The following is a 22,744-nucleotide window of genomic DNA, read 5'->3' on the forward strand; positions in this document are numbered from 1 at the left end:
TTTCACACTATTATCTAAATAAAAAATGTTATGAATTTGATCATAATTGTGTGTTGTGATTTTTAATTGATTTGCAGTTTATAGGCATGAAAGTTAAACTATCGAGTTTTATCTCAACTTTTTTATATGAACAGTGATATTTTTCAACTAACAATAATCAATAGATTCATGAAAATAAAAATAACATTAAGGGGATGTTTAGTAGAAGATAAATTTTTGATTTTTTTGGGAATTATAGGATGAAAAATTGATGTTTGGTATGCATTTGAAAAAAGCATTCATGTGAAATGAAGTTTTCCAAAAGTGTTTTTTTATTAATTTTCCATGAAAATACTTTCACCAGGAAGTGAGATTTTTTTTAAATTTAATTTTTCTTTTATTACAATAAAAAATAACATGTTATTTTTATTAAATTATGTAATATAATAAATAATTAAAATAGTCAATAAAAATATGCATAATTTTGATTTCTAATAAATTTATCATAAGTACTACATGTTAGAAAAAAGAAAATAAATGGGTAATAATTTTGAGCCATATCGCTGAAGATATTTGACAAGAATATATGGACGAGATTGATCTAAAATGTCATACTCTCAAGTATCCTCTTATCTATAGCCGCATCAATGGAGCTCATCTAGATCTAAAAGATAAAATGATAATAAGAATAAGTAGGTAATTATATACCACAAAGTACAACAATAAACCAAATATTTTAGAGCATGATCGTATTCAAGAAATTTAAACTCTATGAAAGGACTAATCCTGGACCAAGTTTAAATTCACTTGTTCCATAAAATAAATTGGAATGATGCTACAAAATAATAGGCAAAATTCTGATGGGTAAGACCATTTTACATATAATATATAGATATAGATAGATTAGTGTTATTACTTATTAATGTTAGTGTTTTATTTAATTAATTAATTATTACTTGTTATATTTTTAAGGTTTATATCATATTTAGTGTATAATTTATTTATTTTTGCCCTTTATATTTTTATACTTCTATTAGAAATTAATGGTAGTAGTGCCTTAAGGCTCATTTGCTTAAATGACTCTGACTCTCCTACTCTAATCTTTAGCATTCTTTTAAAAAGTTTCACAATTTTATCTATTTAGTGTGCCCAAGCCACAAAGCACATATGGCTTCACAAAAGACGTTAATTTATTTAGCATCTTTTATTATTGTTATTATTATTATTATTGTTTAGAGCTAAATTCGGTTGATGAAGTTAATGGCTTGAAATGATAAACAATACATCAAATCAAATGCATGAAGTTGACAACACTCAAAAGCGGTCCCAGAAAGCATACAATTGTAATAATTAATTAGATAGGAAAAGGACATGACACCTACCTTCCAACCAAGGACAACCCTACACTCTGTTACTGTCTTATTTAGCAGAGCGACTTAAATCAGATCTCATCATATCACTTAACCTTTTCAAGAACCAATCCAGTTTGTTCTAACCAATTCCTATCCTTTGCCTTTCTTCTTCAGATCATGGCTGAGTTAGTTGGTGGTGCGTTTCTCTCTGCTTTCCTCAATGTTGTGCTCGACAAGCTTGCTACCGATGAGGTTGTTGACTTCATCCGTGGAAAGAAGGTTGACCTCAATTTGCTTGAGAACTTGAAGAGCACTCTGAGAGTGGTTGGAGCTGTTCTTGATGATGCTGAGAAGAAACAAACCAAACTCTCCAGTGTCAACCAGTGGCTCATTGAGCTCAAGGATGTTCTTTATGATGCCGATGACATGCTGGATGAAATTTCGACCAAAGCTGCAACTCAAAAGAAGGTAAGTAAAGTGTTTTCTCGCTTTATTGATTGGAAAATGGCCAGTAAGTTGGGAAAAGTAGTTGGCAAATTAGATAAAGTTCTAGAAGGCATGAAGGGTCTTCCTTTGCAAGTGATGGCAGGGGAGAGCAACGATCCATGGAAAGCTCTGCCAACAACATCTCTGGAAGATGGATATGGTATGTATGGTAGGGATACAGACAAGGAGGCCATAATGGAGTTGGTAAAGGATAGCAGTGATGGTGTACCAGTGTCTGTTATTGCTATTGTAGGCATGGGTGGGGTTGGAAAAACCACTCTGGCCCGATCTGTGTTCAACGATGGCAATTTGAAGGAAATGTTGTTTGATTTAAATGCATGGGTTTGTGTTTCTGATCAATTTGATATTGTGAAGGTCACAAAAACTATGATAGAGCAAATTACGCAAGAGTCATGTAAATTGAATGATCTAAACATGCTTCAACTTGAATTGATGGACAAGCTGAAAGATAAAAAATTCTTAATTGTCTTGGATGATGTATGGATCGAGGATGATGATAATTGGAGTAATCTTACAAAACCATTGTTGCGTGGAACAAGGGGAAGTAAAATTCTCTTTACAACCCGCAATGAAAATGTAGTGAATGTAGTCCCTTACCGTATTGTTCAAGTTTATCCTCTAAGTAAATTGTCAAATGAAGATTGTTGGCTAGTGTTAGCAAACCACGCATTTCCTCTCTCAGAATCAAGTGGGGAGAATAGAAGAGCTTTAGAAGAAATTGGAAGGGAGATTGTTAAAAAGTGTAATGGATTGCCTTTAGCAGCACGGTCACTCGGAGGTATGTTGAGGAGAGAGCATGCTATTAGGGTTTGGAATAATACACTTGAAAGTGACATTTGGAAACTGTCTGAAAGTCAGTGTAAAGTTATTCCAGCCTTGAGAATTAGTTATCAATATCTCCCTCCACATCTGAAACGGTGCTTTGTTTATTGTTCGTTATACCCCAAAGATTATGAATTTCAAAAGAATGACTTGATCTTGTTGTGGATGGCGGAAGATCTTTTGAAGCTTCCAAACAAAGGAAAGGCATTAGAAATTGGTTATGAGTATTTTGATGATTTAGTTTCTAGATCATTTTTTCAACGTTCAAGTAATCGAACTCGGGGCAATTATTTTGTAATGCATGACCTCGTGCATGATCTAGCATTATACCTTGGTGGAGAATTCTATTTCAGATCGGAAGAACTTGGAAAAGAAACCAAGATTGGTATGAAGACTCGTCATTTGTCAGTTACAAAGTTCAGTGATCCAATCTCAGATATTGAAGTTTTTAACAAACTACAATCTTTGAGAACTTTCTTGGCAATTGATTTTAAAGATTCCCCGTTCAGCAATGAAAATGCACCATGTATTGTAGTGTCGAAGCTTAAGTGTTTGAGAGTTTTATCATTTTGTCGCTTTACAAAGCTGGATGTTTTGCCTGATTCAATAGGTATATTGATCCACTTGCGTTATTTAAATCTCTCTCGTACAAGTATAAAAACACTGCCGGAGTCATTGTGTAATTTGTATAATCTACAAACTCTGGTGTTGTCTGAGTGCCACAATTTGACCAGGTTGCTTACTGACATGCAAAATCTTGTAAACTTGTGTCATCTTCATATTGATGATACTCGTATAAGAGAGATGCCTAGAGGAATGGGAATGTTAAGTCATTTGCAGCATTTGGATTTCTTTATTGTGGGCAAGGATAAAGAGAACGGAATCAAAGAACTGGGGACACTTTCAAATCTTCATGGTTCGCTTTCTATTAAGAATTTGGAGAATGTAACCAGAAGCAATGAAGCATTGAAGGCTAGGATGATGGATAAGAAGCACATTAATCATTTATCCTTGGGATGGTCTAATGGCACCGACTTCCAAACTGAATTAGATGTACTGTGCAAATTAAAACCTCACCCAGGCCTGGAATCTCTAACAATACGGCGCTATCATGGAACCATATTTCCAGATTGGGTGGGAAATTTTTCCTACCACAACATGACATGTCTACGTTTATTTGACTGTAATAACTGTTGTGTGCTTCCTTCGCTTGGGCAACTACCGTCTCTTAAGGAGCTCTATATTTCATACTTGAATTCAGTGAAGACTGTTGATGCAGGGTTTTACAACAATGAAGATTGTCCTTCTGTGACTCCCTTTTCTTCCCTTGAAACTCTAGAAATTAAACGCATGTGTTGCTGGGAGTTGTGGAGTATCCCTGAGTCAGACGCCTTTCCTCTACTCAAGTCTCTTACAATAGAGGATTGCCCCAAACTAAGGGGAGATTTGCCAAATCACCTTCCTGCTCTGGAAACACTTACAATTACATATTGCGAGCTTCTTGTCTCTTCTCTCCCTAGGGCTCCCACCCTTAAGAGATTAGAAGTAGAAGGAAGCCAAGTGGTGGAGTCCATGATTAAGGCCATCACCAGCATTGAGCCAACTTGCCTCCAACATTTAAAATTGAGTCATTGTTCGTCAGCCATATCATTTCCAGGTGGTCGTCTGCCTGCATCTCTGAAGGCTCTGGATATCAGCAATCTTAAAAATCTGGAATTGCCGACCCAACACAAGCACGAGTTACTGGAATCACTGGTCCTAGATAATAGTTGTTATTTTCTCAGGTCTCTTCCATTGGTTACTTTTCCAAATCTCAAACGTCTCGAAATCAGATACTGTAAACATCTGAAATCTCTTTTGGTTTCAGGGGCAGAGTCATTTAAGAGTCTGTGTTCTTTGAGCATTTACGAATGCCCCAACTTTGTATCATTCTGTAAAAAAGGATTGCCTGCGCCCAATTTGACTCGAATTGAAGTTGGGCATTGCGACAAGTTGAAGTCATTACCTGACAAAATAAGTAGTCTTCTCCCAAAGTTAGAATATCTCCAAATATCCAACTGCCCAGAAATTGAGTCGTTTCCAGAAGGGGGTATGCCACCTAACCTGAGAACAGTTTGGATTGGGTATTGTGAGAAACTACTGAGCGGCCTAGCATGGCCATCCATGGGCATGCTTACTGATCTCACTGTTTTGGGTCCATGTGGCGGCATCAAGTCCTTCCCTAAGGAGGGTTTGCTGCCTCCCTCCCTTACGTCTTTGAAGCTATATTACTTGTCAAATCTGGAGATGTTGGACTGCACGGGGCTTCTCCATCTCACATCCCTGCAAGAATTAACCATAAAGGGATGTCCTTTGCTGGAGAATATGGTGGGAGAAATGCTTCCTGTCTCTCTAATAAAATTAACCATAGAGAGATGTCCTTTGCTGGAAAAACAATGCCGCAGGAAGCACCCTCAAATTTGGCCTAAAATATCCCACATCCATCACATTAAAGTTGACAATAGATGGATTTAGTGACCAAGGATGAGCACCGGGTAATTCTCCTTCTTTGACCTACTTCATCGTCTTCTAAGTCTAACCAAACAAAACTATTTCAGTCAAGGATATCTTTCTTTTCATGTCTTTTTATTCTCACAGTTAATTTATTCATTTCATTCAACAAGTGTTATTACCCTGAAGAAATGTTATTAATCAATGCCATTGTATTTGAACTTTCTCAATATATCGGCAATCATGGTGGTTGTTTCATCTTGTTACATTCTCTGTCAGTGTTCAAAGTGTAATTGGGTGTACTTTGTTTTTCAGAGATGATAGATTGTCCTGTAGAAACTGCACCTGTCAATGGATATGAATTCAACTTTGAACAAGATCTAAATGGAACTTCTGATTTAATTGACGTGACACTGATGCTTTCTAAACACACGAATTAGAAACTGAAAAGCTTTTCATTGCATACAATAGAGAGGATGAAAAGCTATATCAGGACAACTACATGGGAAGATCTCAGATCTTTCGACAAGCCATGCAGTCTTCCTAGGTATACTGGCAGATTATTGAAAATGTTGCATATCCTTTAACTGCTATCCATTTAAAATTCTCTGCTAGAACATATCTGAGGTTTTGCTTTTTCCATTATTATTCTGTTGTAGGAAATTGTCATATACTGCTCCCTAGGCAGGTCATCACTTTTGTGTTTGATGCAAAGATGGATATATATAGGTGGAACACTTCTGAAAGGTTTATCCCAATATGTACAGGTTGAATTTCTCATACTGCTTGAATCTATGAATTTTTGCAAGTTTGGTCAGTAAGCAAAATGCTCAAAGTAGGCTGTACATGTTATTTGATGTGAATTCTGTTACATAGTACTGATTTGCCCTTACACCAGTGCACTGAATGGGAAAGAACTGGAAGAAAGGAAATCTTACATTCAAAGCTTTTGATGCAAAAACGTAAGAGGGAAGGTGGTGGTTTCATCTGTGTGGAAGGTTTCCTTGATGTTCTCAGAGATCAAACTTTCAAACTTGTATAACCAAAGTTTGAGCACCTTAACGGTACAGGCTTCATTGTATGGAATGAGTTCTGGCAAGTGATTTTCAAATAAAAACAACTTGGGAAGTTTGAAGGAAGAATGATATCTGATGGGTAAGGTCATTGATCTTTACCATACTAAAGGTCAAACATCTCTGCATATTCTGTCTTTCTCACAAATTTTTCTGTCAAAAACTTCTGTTGCCATTTTCTCCTGGGTTGGATCATTTACATCTCCAATATGTAATTCACAGTGTTTCAATCACATGCTAGAGATGCTTTGAAGAAAAATCACATTAGTAGATGCAAAGTTATGCAAATATATATTGTGGAAAATATTATTGTCAGGAAAACTTTCAAGTAAAACACCAGAAAGCTCATATTTATGCGTGTAAAGCTGATCTTCCAGGGCAAAAGGAGGAGGAAGCGAGGGCGCAGTCGGCTGATGGCAGAGTGTTTAAGATTGTTCCATGGCACCATCTGGAGCATAGCACCAGCAACTCCCTGAGCATACAGGCCTTAAGCCATGACTTGACTGGTTCAGATAGGTAATAATTACTGAATTCAAGACACTAAAGCTTCTTATTCTATGAGGGTTCATATAAAATTGATAAGGGTTTAGATCTTGCTAGTAATACCAAGGATTCGTGAACCAACTTAACAATCACACCATGGATGATTTTAAATAACAAAATAAATTGCAGTTCCTGTCTAACATCTCTAGGAAATTTTCCAAAACATAAGTTCAACAAGGAATAAAAAGAAGATAGAAAAAATAAGACAATGTTGTTTTCTTCTTAATCTTGTTTTATTGTCCCTCCCTTGCCTTGCATCAATTTTGTAACCTATGTGAAACTTGGATGATTTAAAATACAATAATAACAATGAACAAGGAATAGAAACTAGAGGGTCTTGGGTAGGAGATTGTGGTCTATCTGAGAAGCAAAGTCCTGATTTCAGTCATTACCTAGAATTCATAAAGCTTATTATTCTCTAAGCTAATTTATTAGGCAATTGTCTTTGTTCTTTCTCATTCTTGTTTCTTGTTTCCCTTTAAATTTGCCCCAGAGCTTTGTTCTTACTCATTGTTTCTTATTTTCCTTTAGATCATAGTTTCAAAAGTTGTTCTTGTCAATGCATACAATGTTTCTCATTGTTTCTTACTCATTTTAGATTTGTGATAAACGATTTATATTGTGATAAAATATTATTTTTAACTATTGAAATTTTTTAAAATATTAAACTTTAATTTAAAGATAAAGGTGAAATGGATTTCAAAGAAGTAAGATGTTAAGATAAATTTATAAAAAATGCTCTCGTTGAAATAAAAAATCCTAAAATATTTCTCACTAAAAAATAATTCCTAAAAATTAACATTCCCATTCTTGAAAAAATAAATTTCTAAATAAATTTTTTAAGCAAATGATCAAAAGTTAACGTTTTATTGACATGTTTAAGAAATTTAATTATCTTTTAATTATAATGAGTTTGTTCGTGAATACAATTATTTTTTAAACAATAAACATATATTCATTTTAAAAAAACTAACGTATTGTCATAAAATGTGAAATAGAGAATCTATTAAATTAAGAATAAACAAATGAAAACTCATTTCAGATAAAACTATAAAATTTACTATAAAAGAAGACAATTAATGTGTTTATCCGTTATTTACAACACAACTAAAATATATATAGCTGTCGAATTAAGTTTTTCGATTCGATATTAACTACTAATAAAAACAGTATTAGTTAGATAACGATCATTTTAATCTAAAATAGAACTAAGCCAGTTCAAATACTTAACTTACAATCCAAAATTAAGTCCGTGGTGACAGCTGCAAACAAATTAAAAACTGAACTACGTACTGCTATAGATAATTGAAAGACAAGACCCCAACATTTTTTTTTATCCCAATTCAAGGTTTAGTCATCCAATTTTTCTCAAAAAACGCAAACTCTTGCATGCAATTTTTCCTTTCCTTGTTTTCTGTGGAAATTTGGAGGGCCCTCTTTATATTTTGAAAATTTTTGTTGTGCATGTAATGTTAGAAAATAAAATAAAAATGAAAGAAAATAAATACGAAGAAGATGCACAGTTTTGAATTAAATAACAAAATAACAGTAGTCAAATAAATTTAATTGATAACACATGAATAATGCATTATAACATACCATAAACACAAGGAAAAAATAAATTAGGGGAAGAAAGATATAACCTGGGTTGAAGCGCGTAAATTTGATTGTGCTCCTCTCCCAAGATACGATAACCCGTTGGTTTCGATCCTGTGCAGCGAAAAGATCCTTGAACCTTCTGGCTCTCACAAAAATAAGTTTTTTTTATAGGGAACGAAAGAGACAATTTTTTGGGAGAAAGAAACCAGCTCTGTGTCTTCTTTAGAAAAGAGGAAAGAGATATATATAGACATTTTTGCAACAACAAAATATGACCATTGGAAACCAACCTACAGTTGTCACAACAAAGTAACAAACTAGTTGACTCATTAAAACAAAATCTTAAGAAAATCTAAAATAAATATTTTATGTTATAAAATAGAATTAATATATATTTATAAATTTTAAATTAAAACACAAATATTTATCAACATTCCCCCACATAATTTAAAATTTTAAAATATATTTTCTAAAAGATAATTTGTATAAAACATAAGAGAAAGAGCATGTGATATTGTATTTTGGTATAAGGAACCTTCTGGTTTTGAGCCTTATACTTAGTGTTTATGAACTTCCATCCGAGAAAAATGTAATGACTTGATTGTCTTGAACTACATATTCTTTAACCGGATTTTAGTACACAACCCCTACAATATTGGCGTTCAATTAGGTTCTAATCAGTGGTAGCGCGTTATACGGCCTTGCACTTGTAACTTGTTTCGTGAGTGTCACTTAGAGATTAGCTCATATCTCACAGTGGCGGTCCCACCACCACACTCACTAGGTGAATCCTCAAAGAGTGGGTTGTGACCCCCACCCCTACAACAATTGTCATCGGATTCATTAAGAGGTATTTTTTTATACAAAAAATACATATATATAAATACCTCAACCTTAATATTGTCACAATTTATAATACACCTCGTCATAGGAATGAGAAACGGAACAGCTTCGCCAAATTTCATTTTGGTGTACTTTAGTCAACAAACAATTTCGTTGTTACTCGTTGAACTCCATTCATGGGATCACTAATCACATGGAGACGAGTGTCCATTGTTGTAACTAAATAATGGGCTTTAGTCTCATTCCCCTTGACAACTCAAGTACTTGTTGACGCGTCAACCCTTTTGTAAGCGGATCCGCAATATTATTTTCTGACTTGACAAAGTCAAGAGAAATGACACCATGAGAAATCAAATTTCTAATAGACTTATGTCTCACTCTTAAGTGTCTTTTTTTTTTTTATTAAAATTTTTGCTACTAACTTTAGATATAGCAACTTGACTATCACAATGCATTGGAATTGGAGGTATAGGCTTATTCAACAATGGCAAATCACATAACAAATTTTTAAGAAACTTAGCCTCACTAGTAGCAGCATCCAAAGCAATAATTTCTGCTTCCATAGTAGAACGTGAAATAATAGTTTGTTTAGCAGATTTCCATGATACTGCACCACCAGCTAAAGTGAAAACATAACCACATGTTTATTTTGTTTCATCAGAATCAAAAATCCAATTTGCATCTAGGGGTGGGAATAGGCCAGGCCTTGTCAGGCTTTAAAAGACTTGAGCCTAGCCTACGATGAATTTTTCAGGCCTGAGCCTGGCCTATAGCCTATCAAAGGCTTTTATTTTGGCTCGGCTTGACCTTTTTAAAAGTCTAGCCTGACCTAATAGCCTTTTTAAAAACCTTTTTTATATTTGTTTGCTTTGGGGTAGGTAGAAACATAATAGGAGAGTTAATGGAAAAGGAAACGTTAATCAGAATAGGAAAGTCAATAAAAATAATGAGTAATATAAAGGGATACACGACTCACACCTAAATTGTAATTAAAGTCTTACTTGATTATAGGAATGAAATTTATGGAGCAGTAATCTGTAATCAAAGTCGGCTAGTTTAACAAAAAATTAATTGTATCCAAAAAATAATATAAGTATAAATTGGTACCAAAAAATAATATAAATATATATACATATATATAGGTCGGCCTATCAGGCTTATAAGGCTTTTTAACAAGCCTAAGCCTGGTTTATTTAATTTAATAGGCTTTTAAAAGAGCCTAAGCCTAACCTTTTAATTAAATAGGTCAGTTCAGGTCAGGTTTTATGTAGGCCAGGTCGTAGGCCCCTGTAGGCCGACCTAGCCTATTCCCACCCCTATTTGCATCACTAAACCTCTCAATTACTGCAGGAAAACATGTATAATGAATCTCATAATTGATGGTTCCTCTTAAGTATCTAAAATCTCTTTCTAATGCAATCCAATGAGAATGATCAGGATTATTACTATACCTTCCTAATCTACCAACTGCATATGCAATGTCAGGCCTAGAGAAGTTTGTCAAATGTAACAAAGAACCGATAATTTGAGAATATTTATGTGAAGAAATTCCTTTACTCAAATTTTTCTTTAGCTTGATGGATGAGTCATAAGGAGTAGAAACAAGTTTCACATCAAAATAATTAAACTTCTTCAATAGCTTTTCAACATAGTGTGATTGGGTTAAAATCATGCCATCATTTTTCTTTATAAGCTTAATACTCAAAATCACATCTACTGGACCAAGGTCCTTCATATCAAAATTTCTAGATAAGAAAGACTTCACATCATTTATGAATTGCATATTACTACCAAATATCAATATGTCATCCACATACAAACATAAAATGACACATCCATTATCATCAAATCGTTTCACATACACACATTTATCACTATTATTGATTTGAAAACCATACGAAAGAACAACTTGATCAAATTTTTCGTGTCATTGCTTTGGAGCTTGTTTCAAATCATATAAAGATTTAACAAGTTTGCAAACTTTCTTTTCCTTCCCCGGTTCTACAAAGCCTTCAGGTTGGCTCATATAAATTTCTTCTTCTAATTCACCATTTAAAAAGACAGTTTTTATATTCATTTGATGAATTTCTAAATTAAAAACACAAGCAAGTGCAATTAAGACCCTAATGGTAGTAACTTTAGAAATAGGAGAATATGTATCAAAGAAATCTACATCTTCTATTTGTTTACATCCAATGACAACAAGTATTTCCTTAAATTTTTCTATAGATCCATCAGTTCTTAATTTCTTTCGGAAAACTCACTTACAACCTATACTTTTACAACCAGGGGAAAGATCTGTAAGAAACCAAGTTTTATTATTTTTAAGAGAACTTATTTCATCATTAATAGCTTCTTTCCAAAAAGGTGCATCAATAGACCTCATGGCCTCACCATAAGTTTTAGGACCATCTTCAAGCAAAAAAGAGCAAAATTCAGAACCAAAATCCTTAACTTTTTTAACCAAAATCCTAGGTTCAAACACAATATTCTTATTAGTATTACTACAAGAAGATAAATTAGAACAAGAAGTATCACAAAAAGATTTAGACAATTTATTTTTCAAAGGAAAAATATTTTCAAAGAAAATAACATCTCTAGATTCCATAATAGTACCATTAGAAATTTCAGACACTTCTGAATTAACTACCAAAAATCTATAAGTAGTACTATGCATAGAGTATCCAACAAAAACACAATCAACAGTTTTTGGTCCAATTTTCCTTTTCTTATTAATGGGAATGTTTACCTTTGCTAGACACCCCCACACTTTAAAATATTTTAGGTTTGGTTCTCTTTTTCTCCATAGCTCATAAGGGGTTTTTTCAAAAATTTTATAAGACACTCTTTTAAGAATGACATGTAGAATACAAAGCTTCACCCCACATATTACTTGGTAAACCAGAACTTACAAGCATAACATTCACCATATCAAGCAATGTACGATTCTTTCTTTCCGCAATACCATTAGATTGAGGAGCATACAGAGGTGTCACTTCATGAATAATACCATGCATTTCACAAAAATTACTCATGTCTAAAGATGCGTATTCTCCACCTCTATCGGAACCTAAAATTTTAATTTTTCTTTTTAATTGATTTTCTACTTCTGTTTTATATACTTTGAACTTATCAAACAATTCACTTTTGTGATTAACTAAATACACATAACAATATTTGGAGAAATCATCAATGAAAGTAATAAAATATCTCTTATCACCACGTGTTAACACATCATTACTATCACATACATCACTATGAACCAATTCAAGCAAGTTAGTTTCTCTTTCAATACATGTAGTATAAATCTTTCTAGGTTGCTTTGCTTGAATACATGTTTCACATTTTTGTTTTAAATCAATGGAAGTCTTAGGAATAAGATTAAGAGACATCATTCTTTTGATAGAATTCAAATTCACATGTCCAAGTCTAGCATGCCACATATTAGAACATTCAACATTTGCAACAAAAGAAGAAATATTGGATATTTTATTAATAGACTGAGAGATAACTTAACTTAAACAAATCATGACAAATGTAGCCTTTACCAATAAAATTACCATGTCTCGTAATAACAACTCTATTGGATTCAAAAACAACCTTTTACCCTTGTTGGACTAACAAAGAAGTACTCATTAAATTTTTCCTAATATCAGAAATATGATAGACACCATCTAAAACAATAAAGTTTCCTAAAGATAGCTCTAGTTTCACTTGCTCTTCTCCTAACACATGTGCCATACTCTCATTCCCCATGCTCACAGTACGTGTGCTTGATTCCTGATATAAAGAAAATAATTTTTTATCAACACATAAATGAACATTAGCCCTGGAGTCTATAAATCAATCATTTGAGTTAAAAACACAATTTAACTCAGGGCTAGTGACATGGTACCTGTCAGATGGGGAATCAGAGGCAGCACTTACTGTAACAACATTAGCCTGAGGTTTAGGGAAAGACGTGGACTGGCGATGACGTTGAAAACAATTCTTAGCCAAATGGTTAGCTCGCCCACAAACAAAGCAAAAAATTTCATTCCCCGAATTTTTATCCTTAGGCTTATTGTTGTTATTAAAAGCATTGTTCTTATTTTTAGAAAAGGAAGGCTTTCTACCAAATTTATTTTTGTTAAACCCATGCCTTTTGAAGAACTTAGAGAAAGGTTTGCTAGAGCTCTCAACAAGATAGGCCTTAGAGTGAGAATCAGATTTTTGCAAGTGTTTTTGAGATGAACGATGTTTATCCTCAATGCGGAGACAGACAAGCAAATCATCAAAGGTAAAACTTTCATGTTTATGTTTCAGGTTTCGAGCAAAATCAGTCCACGAAGGAGGCAATTTTGAAATCATGAAAGCCACAAGCATAATGTCAGGCAAAACGATTCCTTTCAATTTCATGTCATAAATAATATTTTCAAATTCATGGATCTGATCTGAAATAGATTTTTCATCAATCATTTGAAACTCAATCATTTTTTCACACGAGTAATGACTTAAACCTTTTTCAGCAGATCCATATTTCAATTCAAGAGCTTCCCATAACTCAACAAAAGTTTTGGTATGGCAAAAAATCTTATATATGTTATCAGCCAAACCACTTCAAATGTGTCCATGACATAAAATATCTTTATCAGAAACATCATGCTTAAAATGTGTCCATGACATAAAATATCTTTATCAGTTTGAACTATATCAGTAGAGGAAGTTGAAGTTTTTATTTCTCTTTTAGAAATCACAGAGTATAAATCCAATTCAGTAAGTCAGAATTTCATTTGTTGTTGCCAACAGAAAAAATTTTCACCCGTAAATTTTTCAGGCTTACTGGAAAGGGACTTAATTATATCCATGGCGGACATTTTGATAAAATAGAATGCTACTGCAGAAAAGACTATGCAAGAAGAAAGTGAAAAATAATTTTTCTTTCTAAGACTGTTAGAAAATAAAATAAAAATGAAAGAAAATAAATACGAAGAAGATGCACAGTCTTGAATTAAATAACAAAATAATAGTAGCAAAATAAATTTAATTGACAACACATGAATAATGCATTATAACATACAATAAACACAAGGAAAAAATAAATTAGGGGAAGGAAGATATAACCTGGATTAAAGCGAATAAAAGCTATCCTTAGAGAGAAAACGCCCCACTGCACTGGTAGAAAAATTTGATTGCGCTCCTCTCCCAAGATACGACAACCCGTTGATTTCGATTGTGTGCAGCGAAAGGATTTCCGAACCTTCTGAACACCAATGTTCTTGCTCTCACAAAAATAAGTTTTTTCCAGAAAAAGAAAGAGACAATTTTTTGGGAGAAAGAAACGAGACGTTGCTCCGTGTCTTTTATAGAAAAGAGAAAAGAGATATATATAGGCATTTTTTCAACAACAAAATATGACCATTGGAAACCAACCTACAAACGTAACAAACTAGTTGACTCATTAAAATAAAATCTTAAAAAAATCTAAAATAAATATTTTATGTTATAAAATAGAATGAATATAATTAATATATATTTATAAATTTTAAATTAAAACACAAATATTTACCAACATGTAAGACATAATAATGACGATGGTGCATGTGAACATGGTAGGGCCAGGGTCATGTTAAAAGGGTCCTCTACATTTGTGTCAATGTACAGCCAAAAAGGTTCAAAAGGAGTTAATCAAGATGCATTGACGGTTTGGCCGGTAAGATTAATTCTTCATTCATCTGTTTGCAATGGATTTGGTTTATTTTTTATTTCTTACTTCATTGTGCTCGCGACATGTGTTTTTCTCTTCTCATTAAAAAATTGTTCTTAAGTCTTAACAGATTTTTTTTCATGACATTACCATGCTTTCTTTGCTAAAAGAATTAAAGAGCATCAAGTTTTGAATTAAAAATTTCCACCTTTTAAATCCTTAACAATTGAGCTGCAATTTCTTGATTATTGACATGGCAATACCATTTTGAGTTAAATGGATAATGCTCTCATGGCAATGGTTTTATTTTATTTTTCTGGTATACTTTACAAATATTTTAACTAATGCTCTCATGGAAATTTCTTGATTACCTATATTTAGTATCTTTCTTTTCTATTTTAATGGAACATTTTTTATGCGGATGAAGATTCATTACTATGGACTGCAGAGGCCGAACTATTTGCTTCTGCATATTTTATGCCATAGCTTAGTTCAATAATTTGTCATGTCATAATTTAAAATATTTTTTGTTCAAACCAAATATTAAGATGATTTATTAAGTTTGGAATCTTCTTCAATAGCCATATGATGTAACAGCATGAGCCTTAAGATGGCGAAGCTTTATCTCTATGTTACTAGCATTGATAGTCATCTTTAACTTCATGGTTGAACAGTGACTTTATCTTATGGTTTTTAATAAAGCATAATGATTCTTAGAGAATGATATTCACGGCTTGGACTAATGCTTAATATGATACATTATCAGGACTTCACTGGAAAGAAAGACATGATCTTTTGTGGCGTGTTTGATGGTCATGATCCTCTAGGACACAGGTTATCACAGTGCATACGTGACAATCTACCCTCAAAACTCTCAGCACCAATCAAACTGTCTCAAGAAAAGGCCATGAAACACTGTCATGCTAATGCTACAAATGGTGGCAGTCATAGTGATGTCCATGTTGAGGATAACCAAAACATGTCCTTTCCTTCATGGGAGGGAACCTTTATGAGGTGCTTCAGTGAATAGATGAAAAGCTTGCTAAGAACATTGACACTGATGAATTTTGTGGCGGTAGCACTGCTGTATCTGTAATCAAACACAGGTATAACTAGACCTTCACAATTACATTATCTTCCTTTCAATGTGTCTTTCGCAACAATGTTTTTTTTTTTTTGTCCTGTAGAAACTGCACCTGTCAATGGATATGAATTCAACTTTGAACAAGATCTAAATGGAACTTCTGATTTAATGGACGTGATACTGATGCTTTCTAAACACCTGAATTATTAACTGAAAAACTTTTCATTGCATACAATGGAGAGGATGAAAAGCCATGCATATCAGGACAACTACATAGGACGATCTCAGATCTTTCCATAAGGCATGCAGTCTTCCTAGGTATACTGGCGGATTATTGAAAATGTTGCATATCCTTTAACTGCTAGCCATTTCAAATTCTCTGCTAGAACGTATCTGAGGTTTTGCTTTTTCCATTATTATTCTGTTGTAGGAAATTGTAATATACTGCTCCCTAGGCAGGTCATCACTTTTTTTTGTTTGCTTTTTTGTTTGTTTGATGCAAAACATAAGAGGGGAGGTGGTGGTTTCATCTGTGTGGAAGGTTACCATGATGTTCTCAGAGATCAAACATTCAAACTTGCATAACAGAAGTTCGAGCACCTTAGCGGTACATGCTTCATTGTATGGAATGAGTTCTGGCAAGAGATTTTGAAATCAAAAGAACATGAAAAGTTTGAAGGAAGAATGACGTCTGATGGGTAAGGTCAGTGATCTTTACCACTTTAAACGAAATACTAAAGTATATATATTTATGTAAGTCAAATCAATTTCAGAAGTGAAAGTCAACTACAATAGTCTGGTTCAGTTTAATAATGACCATGATTTTTTTTTCTTTTTGCACTATTCAAATGTCATAACATTCTTATATTTCCTTTATATTTTTTTCCTTCTCAGGATGCAAAACTTCTAACCAGCTGAACATTTCAACATTGTACATTTTTATGGTAGCAAAATAGTAAGCATCAAGCAATGTTTTGATTTATGATCTGGCAAACATCCATATTTACCACTTTTCTTAAAACAGTTAAAACAATTACTATATATTTTGTTTGTATTTGAGGGATGGAGACTGAATCTCATATATATGGAATGTGTCCATCCTACTTCAATTGAGAAATACATTAATGTACTGGTGCTTTAACACATTCTCTTCATAGTTGAATGCAATAAAATAAAAGACATCTCTGCATATTCTGTCTTTCTCACAAATATTTCTATCAAAAACTTCTCTTGTCATTTTCTCTTGCCATTTTCTCACAAATACAATCACAGGCCTTAAGCCGTGTTCTCAGTTCTTTGACCTCAGCCACCATCTTCTCCGACCACCACCTTCTCCGATACCCACCCACCATCTTTGTCGTAGTTTTGTTGCAGTCGTGGTTACTCATTGTTCTAAGTTCTCTCCATTGTCGACCTCCTTCGTTCTCGTTTTGCCTCCCTTGCCATCGACAACACCAGCATGTGTGACCACAACATCTCCTTGCATGAACACCAATCTTTCCAGATTCTCTCTTTTCATTTTTGCCCTTATCTTCTCTCCCTTCACTCACTCACACCTACGTATGGAGTACTTTCCTTGGACCTCCTTCACTGGGACGACGTGAGAAACATAAAAAGTCAACATATAAAATGGATAATAGTGTGGGAAGTGGATCCTCTCCACCGTTCCCTCTCTCCAGCAACAATATCAATCATTGGATTTAGTTATGTCAATAAAAAATTGTATCCATCCAATGAAGGGTTTGCCAACACATTAAATCTTTTTAATGTTTAGTACTTTTATCCGCTAGATAATGCAGAAAAATTGATAAAATTAAAAAAGATCTATGTAGAATAATAAATTAACAACCCAATCAAAAAATCAAATAAAAAATTACATATCCACCGTATTTTATTTTATAATTATACATTAGTGAAAATCCAATCAGAAAAATAATGGATTCCAGTAACTCAGCGTAAGCATTGGAATACAAAAAGGGAATCCCAATTTTGAACGGCAATGTCTTGCCATCATAGGAGGTGGTAAGCTGTCACCGGTAGTTTTTCGGTGGTCTTGGAGTTGCGAAACTGCCTTGCCGGTAATTTTGTATTCAGTGGCGCTCAATTTCGCTGTGGTCATTTGTTTCGAAATTTGAGGGTCTTCAAATTTTTTAAAGCTTAGAATTTGATCATTTATTCTTTAGAATGAAATTATCAAATTATTTTAAATAATTTAATATTAAATTGATTTATTTTTAAAAATTTTAAAAATTAAATTGAATCTTTTAAAAATTAAAAATTAAATTAAAATTTTTGGTCATCAAATTAATTATTTTAAATGATTTAGGGACGAAATTAATAATTAAGTTATTTTTATTTTTAAAAAGTGTTCCTTTTATAACGTGCTTATAATTTTTTATTGGTTGTCAATAACAAATTTTAGACCATTAGATTGAACTAAGTTCAAGGGCTGTGATTGCTGCTGGAGAGAAGGCTGGCTGGAGCGGATCCGATTCCGTTTCCTCCTGACACGTGTGTTTTATAGTGGTAGATTTTATTTTGTTTTTTGTTGGTTTACCTGTCACAGGCAAAATATCTCCTCAAATAATAAAAATATTAGAAAATCTCATAATGTCTATCTCAATTAATTACTGGGGTACAGTTTAGATATTCCTTAGACAATTTTATTTAATTAATGTTTAATTGAATTTGCGATTGAATCTATAAGAGTGACATTCACTATTCATTTTCATATTTTTTAAGAATATTATACATTTTCTCCTAAAAAAGAAGAAGAATATTTTACTTTCTAATTAAATTTATAAACTAATAATGGTTGAGATGATGGATGATAATTTCTATTTTTTATTAAGTGACGCGGGATTTAAATTCTTCTCAAATAGTCATCACTTTTGAAAAATAAGAAATCTTTATAAATTATACAACATTATATTTTAACTATATTTAAAAACTTATCTCACTAACCCCAAAGAGACTTTCCTGGCCTCTTGAATTGAAGCCACATTCATTCTTCCTAACTTATCTCATTGACTACTAGCATGTTTGTTTTCCTGTTTCTACAAAATTGATTCACGAGAATGAGCAACTAATTATGCATTTTAAACTATGGACATGTAGAGAGAAGTTTGGAACCACGTTTTTTAATCTTTTCCAAACACCCACTACATATGAAATCCAATTTCAGAATCTGCATCCCATTTTTGTTGCTTGTGTAGTTTATTAGTTTCCTTCGCCTGGACCAGTAAAAAAAACCAATAGTATCTAGATGCTATTATTTATATGGGATTTGCTAGGGGCACCCACCAGCATTGCTGGTGCACCCAGCAAATTTCCAAAATGGCAAAAATGCCCTTCAGCCTTTTTGCGAACTTTCTTCCGTTGACACTCGTGGAAGAAATGTTTTGTGGGCATCCGCGAAAGAACCTTCTTCCGCAGTTGACGGAAGAAGGTTCTTCCGTGGATGCCCGCGAAACATTTCTTCCGCGAGTGTCAATGGAAGAAGAACTGCAGAAGAATCATCTTCCGTGGAACTACGCGGAAGAACTTCTTCCGTCAGAATCAACGGAAGAAGGTTCTTCCGTGGGTTAATTAGTTAAATTATTTTGTTAATTTTAAGATTATTTGGTATTAGTTAAATGATCTTTTCCTCTCACAAGTTGACCAATGGCCGATTCTTGTATGCACCGCATAATATGTATTGGTCACTTTTTTCCTCAAATTATTTACAGTAAAATTCATTTTGGACTCATCGTTCTTCATAGTTACACACACTCTAGTCACGTACTTCTTCCTCTCTCCATTTCTCTAACTCTGACCATGCAATTGGCGTTGGTCTCATTGCATTCTCTGTAGAAATGACGAACAAGGTCAAAGGAAAAGGCAAGGAGGTTGCCGGAAAAGGTTCTGCCGGCAAGCGCAAGGGCGCCTTTGACGATGACAAGATCGGTGGCGGCCAAAAGAGAAACAAGCGAGGTGTCCTTCAGTTATTTCTGACGACGAATTAAATTCCGCGCCAAGAAGGATGGACATGTCAGATAAGGGCCAGAGTAGCAGGTCACGTGTCGTCCCTCAAGAGGAAATGTTGGCCCGAAACTAACTTTTTTGAGTTTTGGGCCTTCCGTTGCAGGCCCTGTTTGAATGAACCGGTGTCTCCTGTTATTTTTTTTGGATTTGTTGGCGTGCAAACATGAGACAGGGCACCTTTGGAGAGTCTCACGGCTTTCCCATATAATTTTAAAAAAACCCCGAACAGGGGTACTTAGGCAAGTTTACATGGCCCGAAACTAACTTTTTTGAGTTTTGGGCCTTCCGTTGCAGGCCCTGTTTGAATGAACCGGTGTCTCTTGTTATTTTTTTTGGATTCGTTGACGTGCAAACATGAGACAGGCCACCTTTGGAGAGTCTCACGGCTTTCCCAGATAATTTAAAAAAAACCCCGAACAGGTGTACTTAGGCAAGTTTACATGGCCCGAAACTAGCTTTTTTGAGTTTTGGAGTTCCGTTGCAGGCCCTGTTTGAATGAACCAGTGTCTCCTGTTATTTTTTTTGGATTCGTTGACGTGCAAACATGAGACAGGCCACCTTTGGAGAGTCTCACGGCTTTCCCAGATAATTTTTAAAAAAAACCTCGAACAGGGGTACTTAGGCAAGTTTACATGGCCCGAAACCAACCTTTTTCTCAGACGACAATGACTGACGTGACCCGACAGTGAACGACGTGACAGGAGGTTGCTTTAGTTTTACGCTTCACAATGTAAAATAGTCACGGGTCTGGTAAAAGGGAAGCCATGTGCCTGGCTGGGCCATTTATATATATGATAGATGGGGATGTCCATGGTACTCAACATCAACTAGTATTCAGAGTTTGTCAAATTAATTTTCGATAAACAATGGAATTCTTAGGAGAGACTTCGTCCCAGACGATCATGAACTCGAGGTTGGCATTCATTTTTCGAAATGGAATCGTCATTCACAACGAGTGTGGGGTTTATTTTCAAAGTTCTGGTGCAGTGCCCATGCGAGTACCAAACTTATGCGATTTTTCAACTCTCAAAAGCAGAATATACAACAGTCTTCGGCTAAACAACAATGAAGTTGTGGATGAAATTCATTACCGGCGACCAGTGGAAGATACAGGTAACAACATTTACTTTGAAAGTATGCAATTGAAAAATGACATGGATGTGAACACCATGTTAATGTATAATGATCAATTTTCATTTGTTGGACCGATTGAGTTGTTATGTACCATTGGTAGAACAACAGATGCAATTTTAAACTTACTTGAACGGCCCAGCATCCCTACACATGATGCGGTTCTGTATTACAACGGAAGATGGAACATGTCACGCCAAAACAACTTTGTGGGTTACGCGTTCACCGGAATAAATCCAAAAAAAATTGATATTCCAAAAGGATGTAGCATAGATCAACTGAAGGATTTGATCAAGCAAGTAGCACCTAAAGGGAATCCTTCTCATGGGATTCACGAATCCCAAGTTGTAAGGCGTTTGTTTTATCGACAACCTAGTCATTTAGAGTATTCTGAGAAAGTTTTAGAATTTAAAATTGTTGAGCTGAAATGTGACGACGACGTGCTGAAGGTGTTGGTAGAGTCTAATTACTGGAAACAATTTGTGCCAATAGAAATTTTGGCTCTCTTTAGTAAAGTGGTTATGGAAAATGAGGACGATGTGGTTACGTCCTTGCGTGATTGAATGCTAGTTAAATGTTAGGCTGTTTCGTGCAAATTAAATTTGTGTCCATCATGTTCTAGTCGATGTAATATGTCTTAGTGTGTCAATTTGTTATGTTTGTGATCCGTTTGTAATGTGTAGTATGTATGAAAAAGGAATAAAAGTTTTATTATCAACTTTTAGCAAAAAATTTTATAAGGAATAAATGTTTGTGACCCGTTCGTGCAAATTAAAATTTGTAACTTATTTTGTCCAATCAATTACATTTAATTAAAATTTGTAACTTATTTGTTTCAATCAATTTAAATTTGTAATTTATTTGTTTCAATCAATTAAAAAATTCTAGCCTATTTTTTAAAATGTCTAACTTATTTTTTTAAAGTTTCTAGCTAACTTTTTTTAAAAATTTCTAACTCATTTTTTTTAAAATTTCTAACTTATTTTTTTAAATTTCTAACTTATTTTTTAAATGTGTAACTTATTTTTAAAAATTTCTAACTTATTTTTTTGAAATTTTTATTAAATAATATAATAATTTTAAGTAAAAATTAAAATTTGTAACTTATTTGTTTCAATGTCTAACTTATTTTTTTAAAGTTTCTAGCTAAGTTTTTTTTTAAATTTCTAACTCATTTTTTTTTAAATTTCAAACTTATTTTTTTAAAATTTCTAACTTATTTTTTAAATGTGTAACTTATTTTTTTAAATTTCTAACTTATTTTTTTGAAATTTCTAACTTGTTTTTCATTAAATAATATAATAATTTTAAGTAAAAATTAAAATTTTTAACTTATTTGTTTCAATGACTAACTTATTTTTTTAAAGTTTCTAGCTAAGTTTTTTTAAAAAATTTCTAACTCATTTTTTTTAAATTTCTAACTTATTTTTTAAAATTTCTAACTTATTTTTAAAATGTGTAACTTATTTTTTTAAATTTCTAACTTATTTTTTTGAAATTTCTAACTTATTTTTTAAAATTTCTAACTTATTTTTTAAATGTGTAACTTATTTTTTTAAATTTCTAACTTATTTTTTTGAAATTTCTAACTTGTTTTTGATTAAATAATATA

The 22,744-nt window shown here is 33.4% G+C and overlaps 1 protein-coding gene across 8 annotated transcripts; it reads left to right on the plus strand.

Annotated features, from left to right (window-relative positions):
- Positions 1 to 1,330: 1,330 nt before the first annotated feature.
- On the plus strand, positions 1,331 to 17,167 carry LOC114406050 (putative disease resistance protein At3g14460). Of its 8 annotated transcripts, none has more exons than XM_028368611.1 (10): positions 1,331 to 5,194; positions 5,466 to 5,697; positions 5,810 to 5,917; positions 6,049 to 6,305; positions 6,601 to 6,739; positions 13,359 to 13,487; positions 14,804 to 14,900; positions 15,661 to 16,000; positions 16,082 to 16,681; positions 16,873 to 17,167. In XM_028368611.1, the coding sequence occupies exon 1, from the start codon at positions 1,509 to 1,511 to the stop codon at positions 5,172 to 5,174; it is 3,666 nt and encodes a 1,221-aa protein (XP_028224412.1). In that variant the 5' UTR covers positions 1,331 to 1,508; the 3' UTR covers positions 5,175 to 5,194; positions 5,466 to 5,697; positions 5,810 to 5,917; positions 6,049 to 6,305; positions 6,601 to 6,739; positions 13,359 to 13,487; positions 14,804 to 14,900; positions 15,661 to 16,000; positions 16,082 to 16,681; positions 16,873 to 17,167. The 8 variants fall into 8 exon arrangements, with proteins under 8 accessions (XP_028224412.1, XP_028224410.1, XP_028224411.1 ...); XM_028368609.1 differs by lacking the exon at positions 13,359 to 13,487 and adding an exon at positions 13,514 to 13,576; XM_028368610.1 differs by lacking the exon at positions 13,359 to 13,487 and adding an exon at positions 13,514 to 13,576 and having other exon boundaries at positions 14,810 to 14,900.
- The last annotated feature ends 5,577 nt before the right edge of the window (positions 17,168 to 22,744 follow it).

This window comes from Glycine soja, chromosome 3 (assembly GCF_004193775.1).
Source record: "Glycine soja cultivar W05 chromosome 3, ASM419377v2, whole genome shotgun sequence".
NCBI classification, from domain to species: domain Eukaryota; kingdom Viridiplantae; phylum Streptophyta; class Magnoliopsida; order Fabales; family Fabaceae; genus Glycine; species Glycine soja.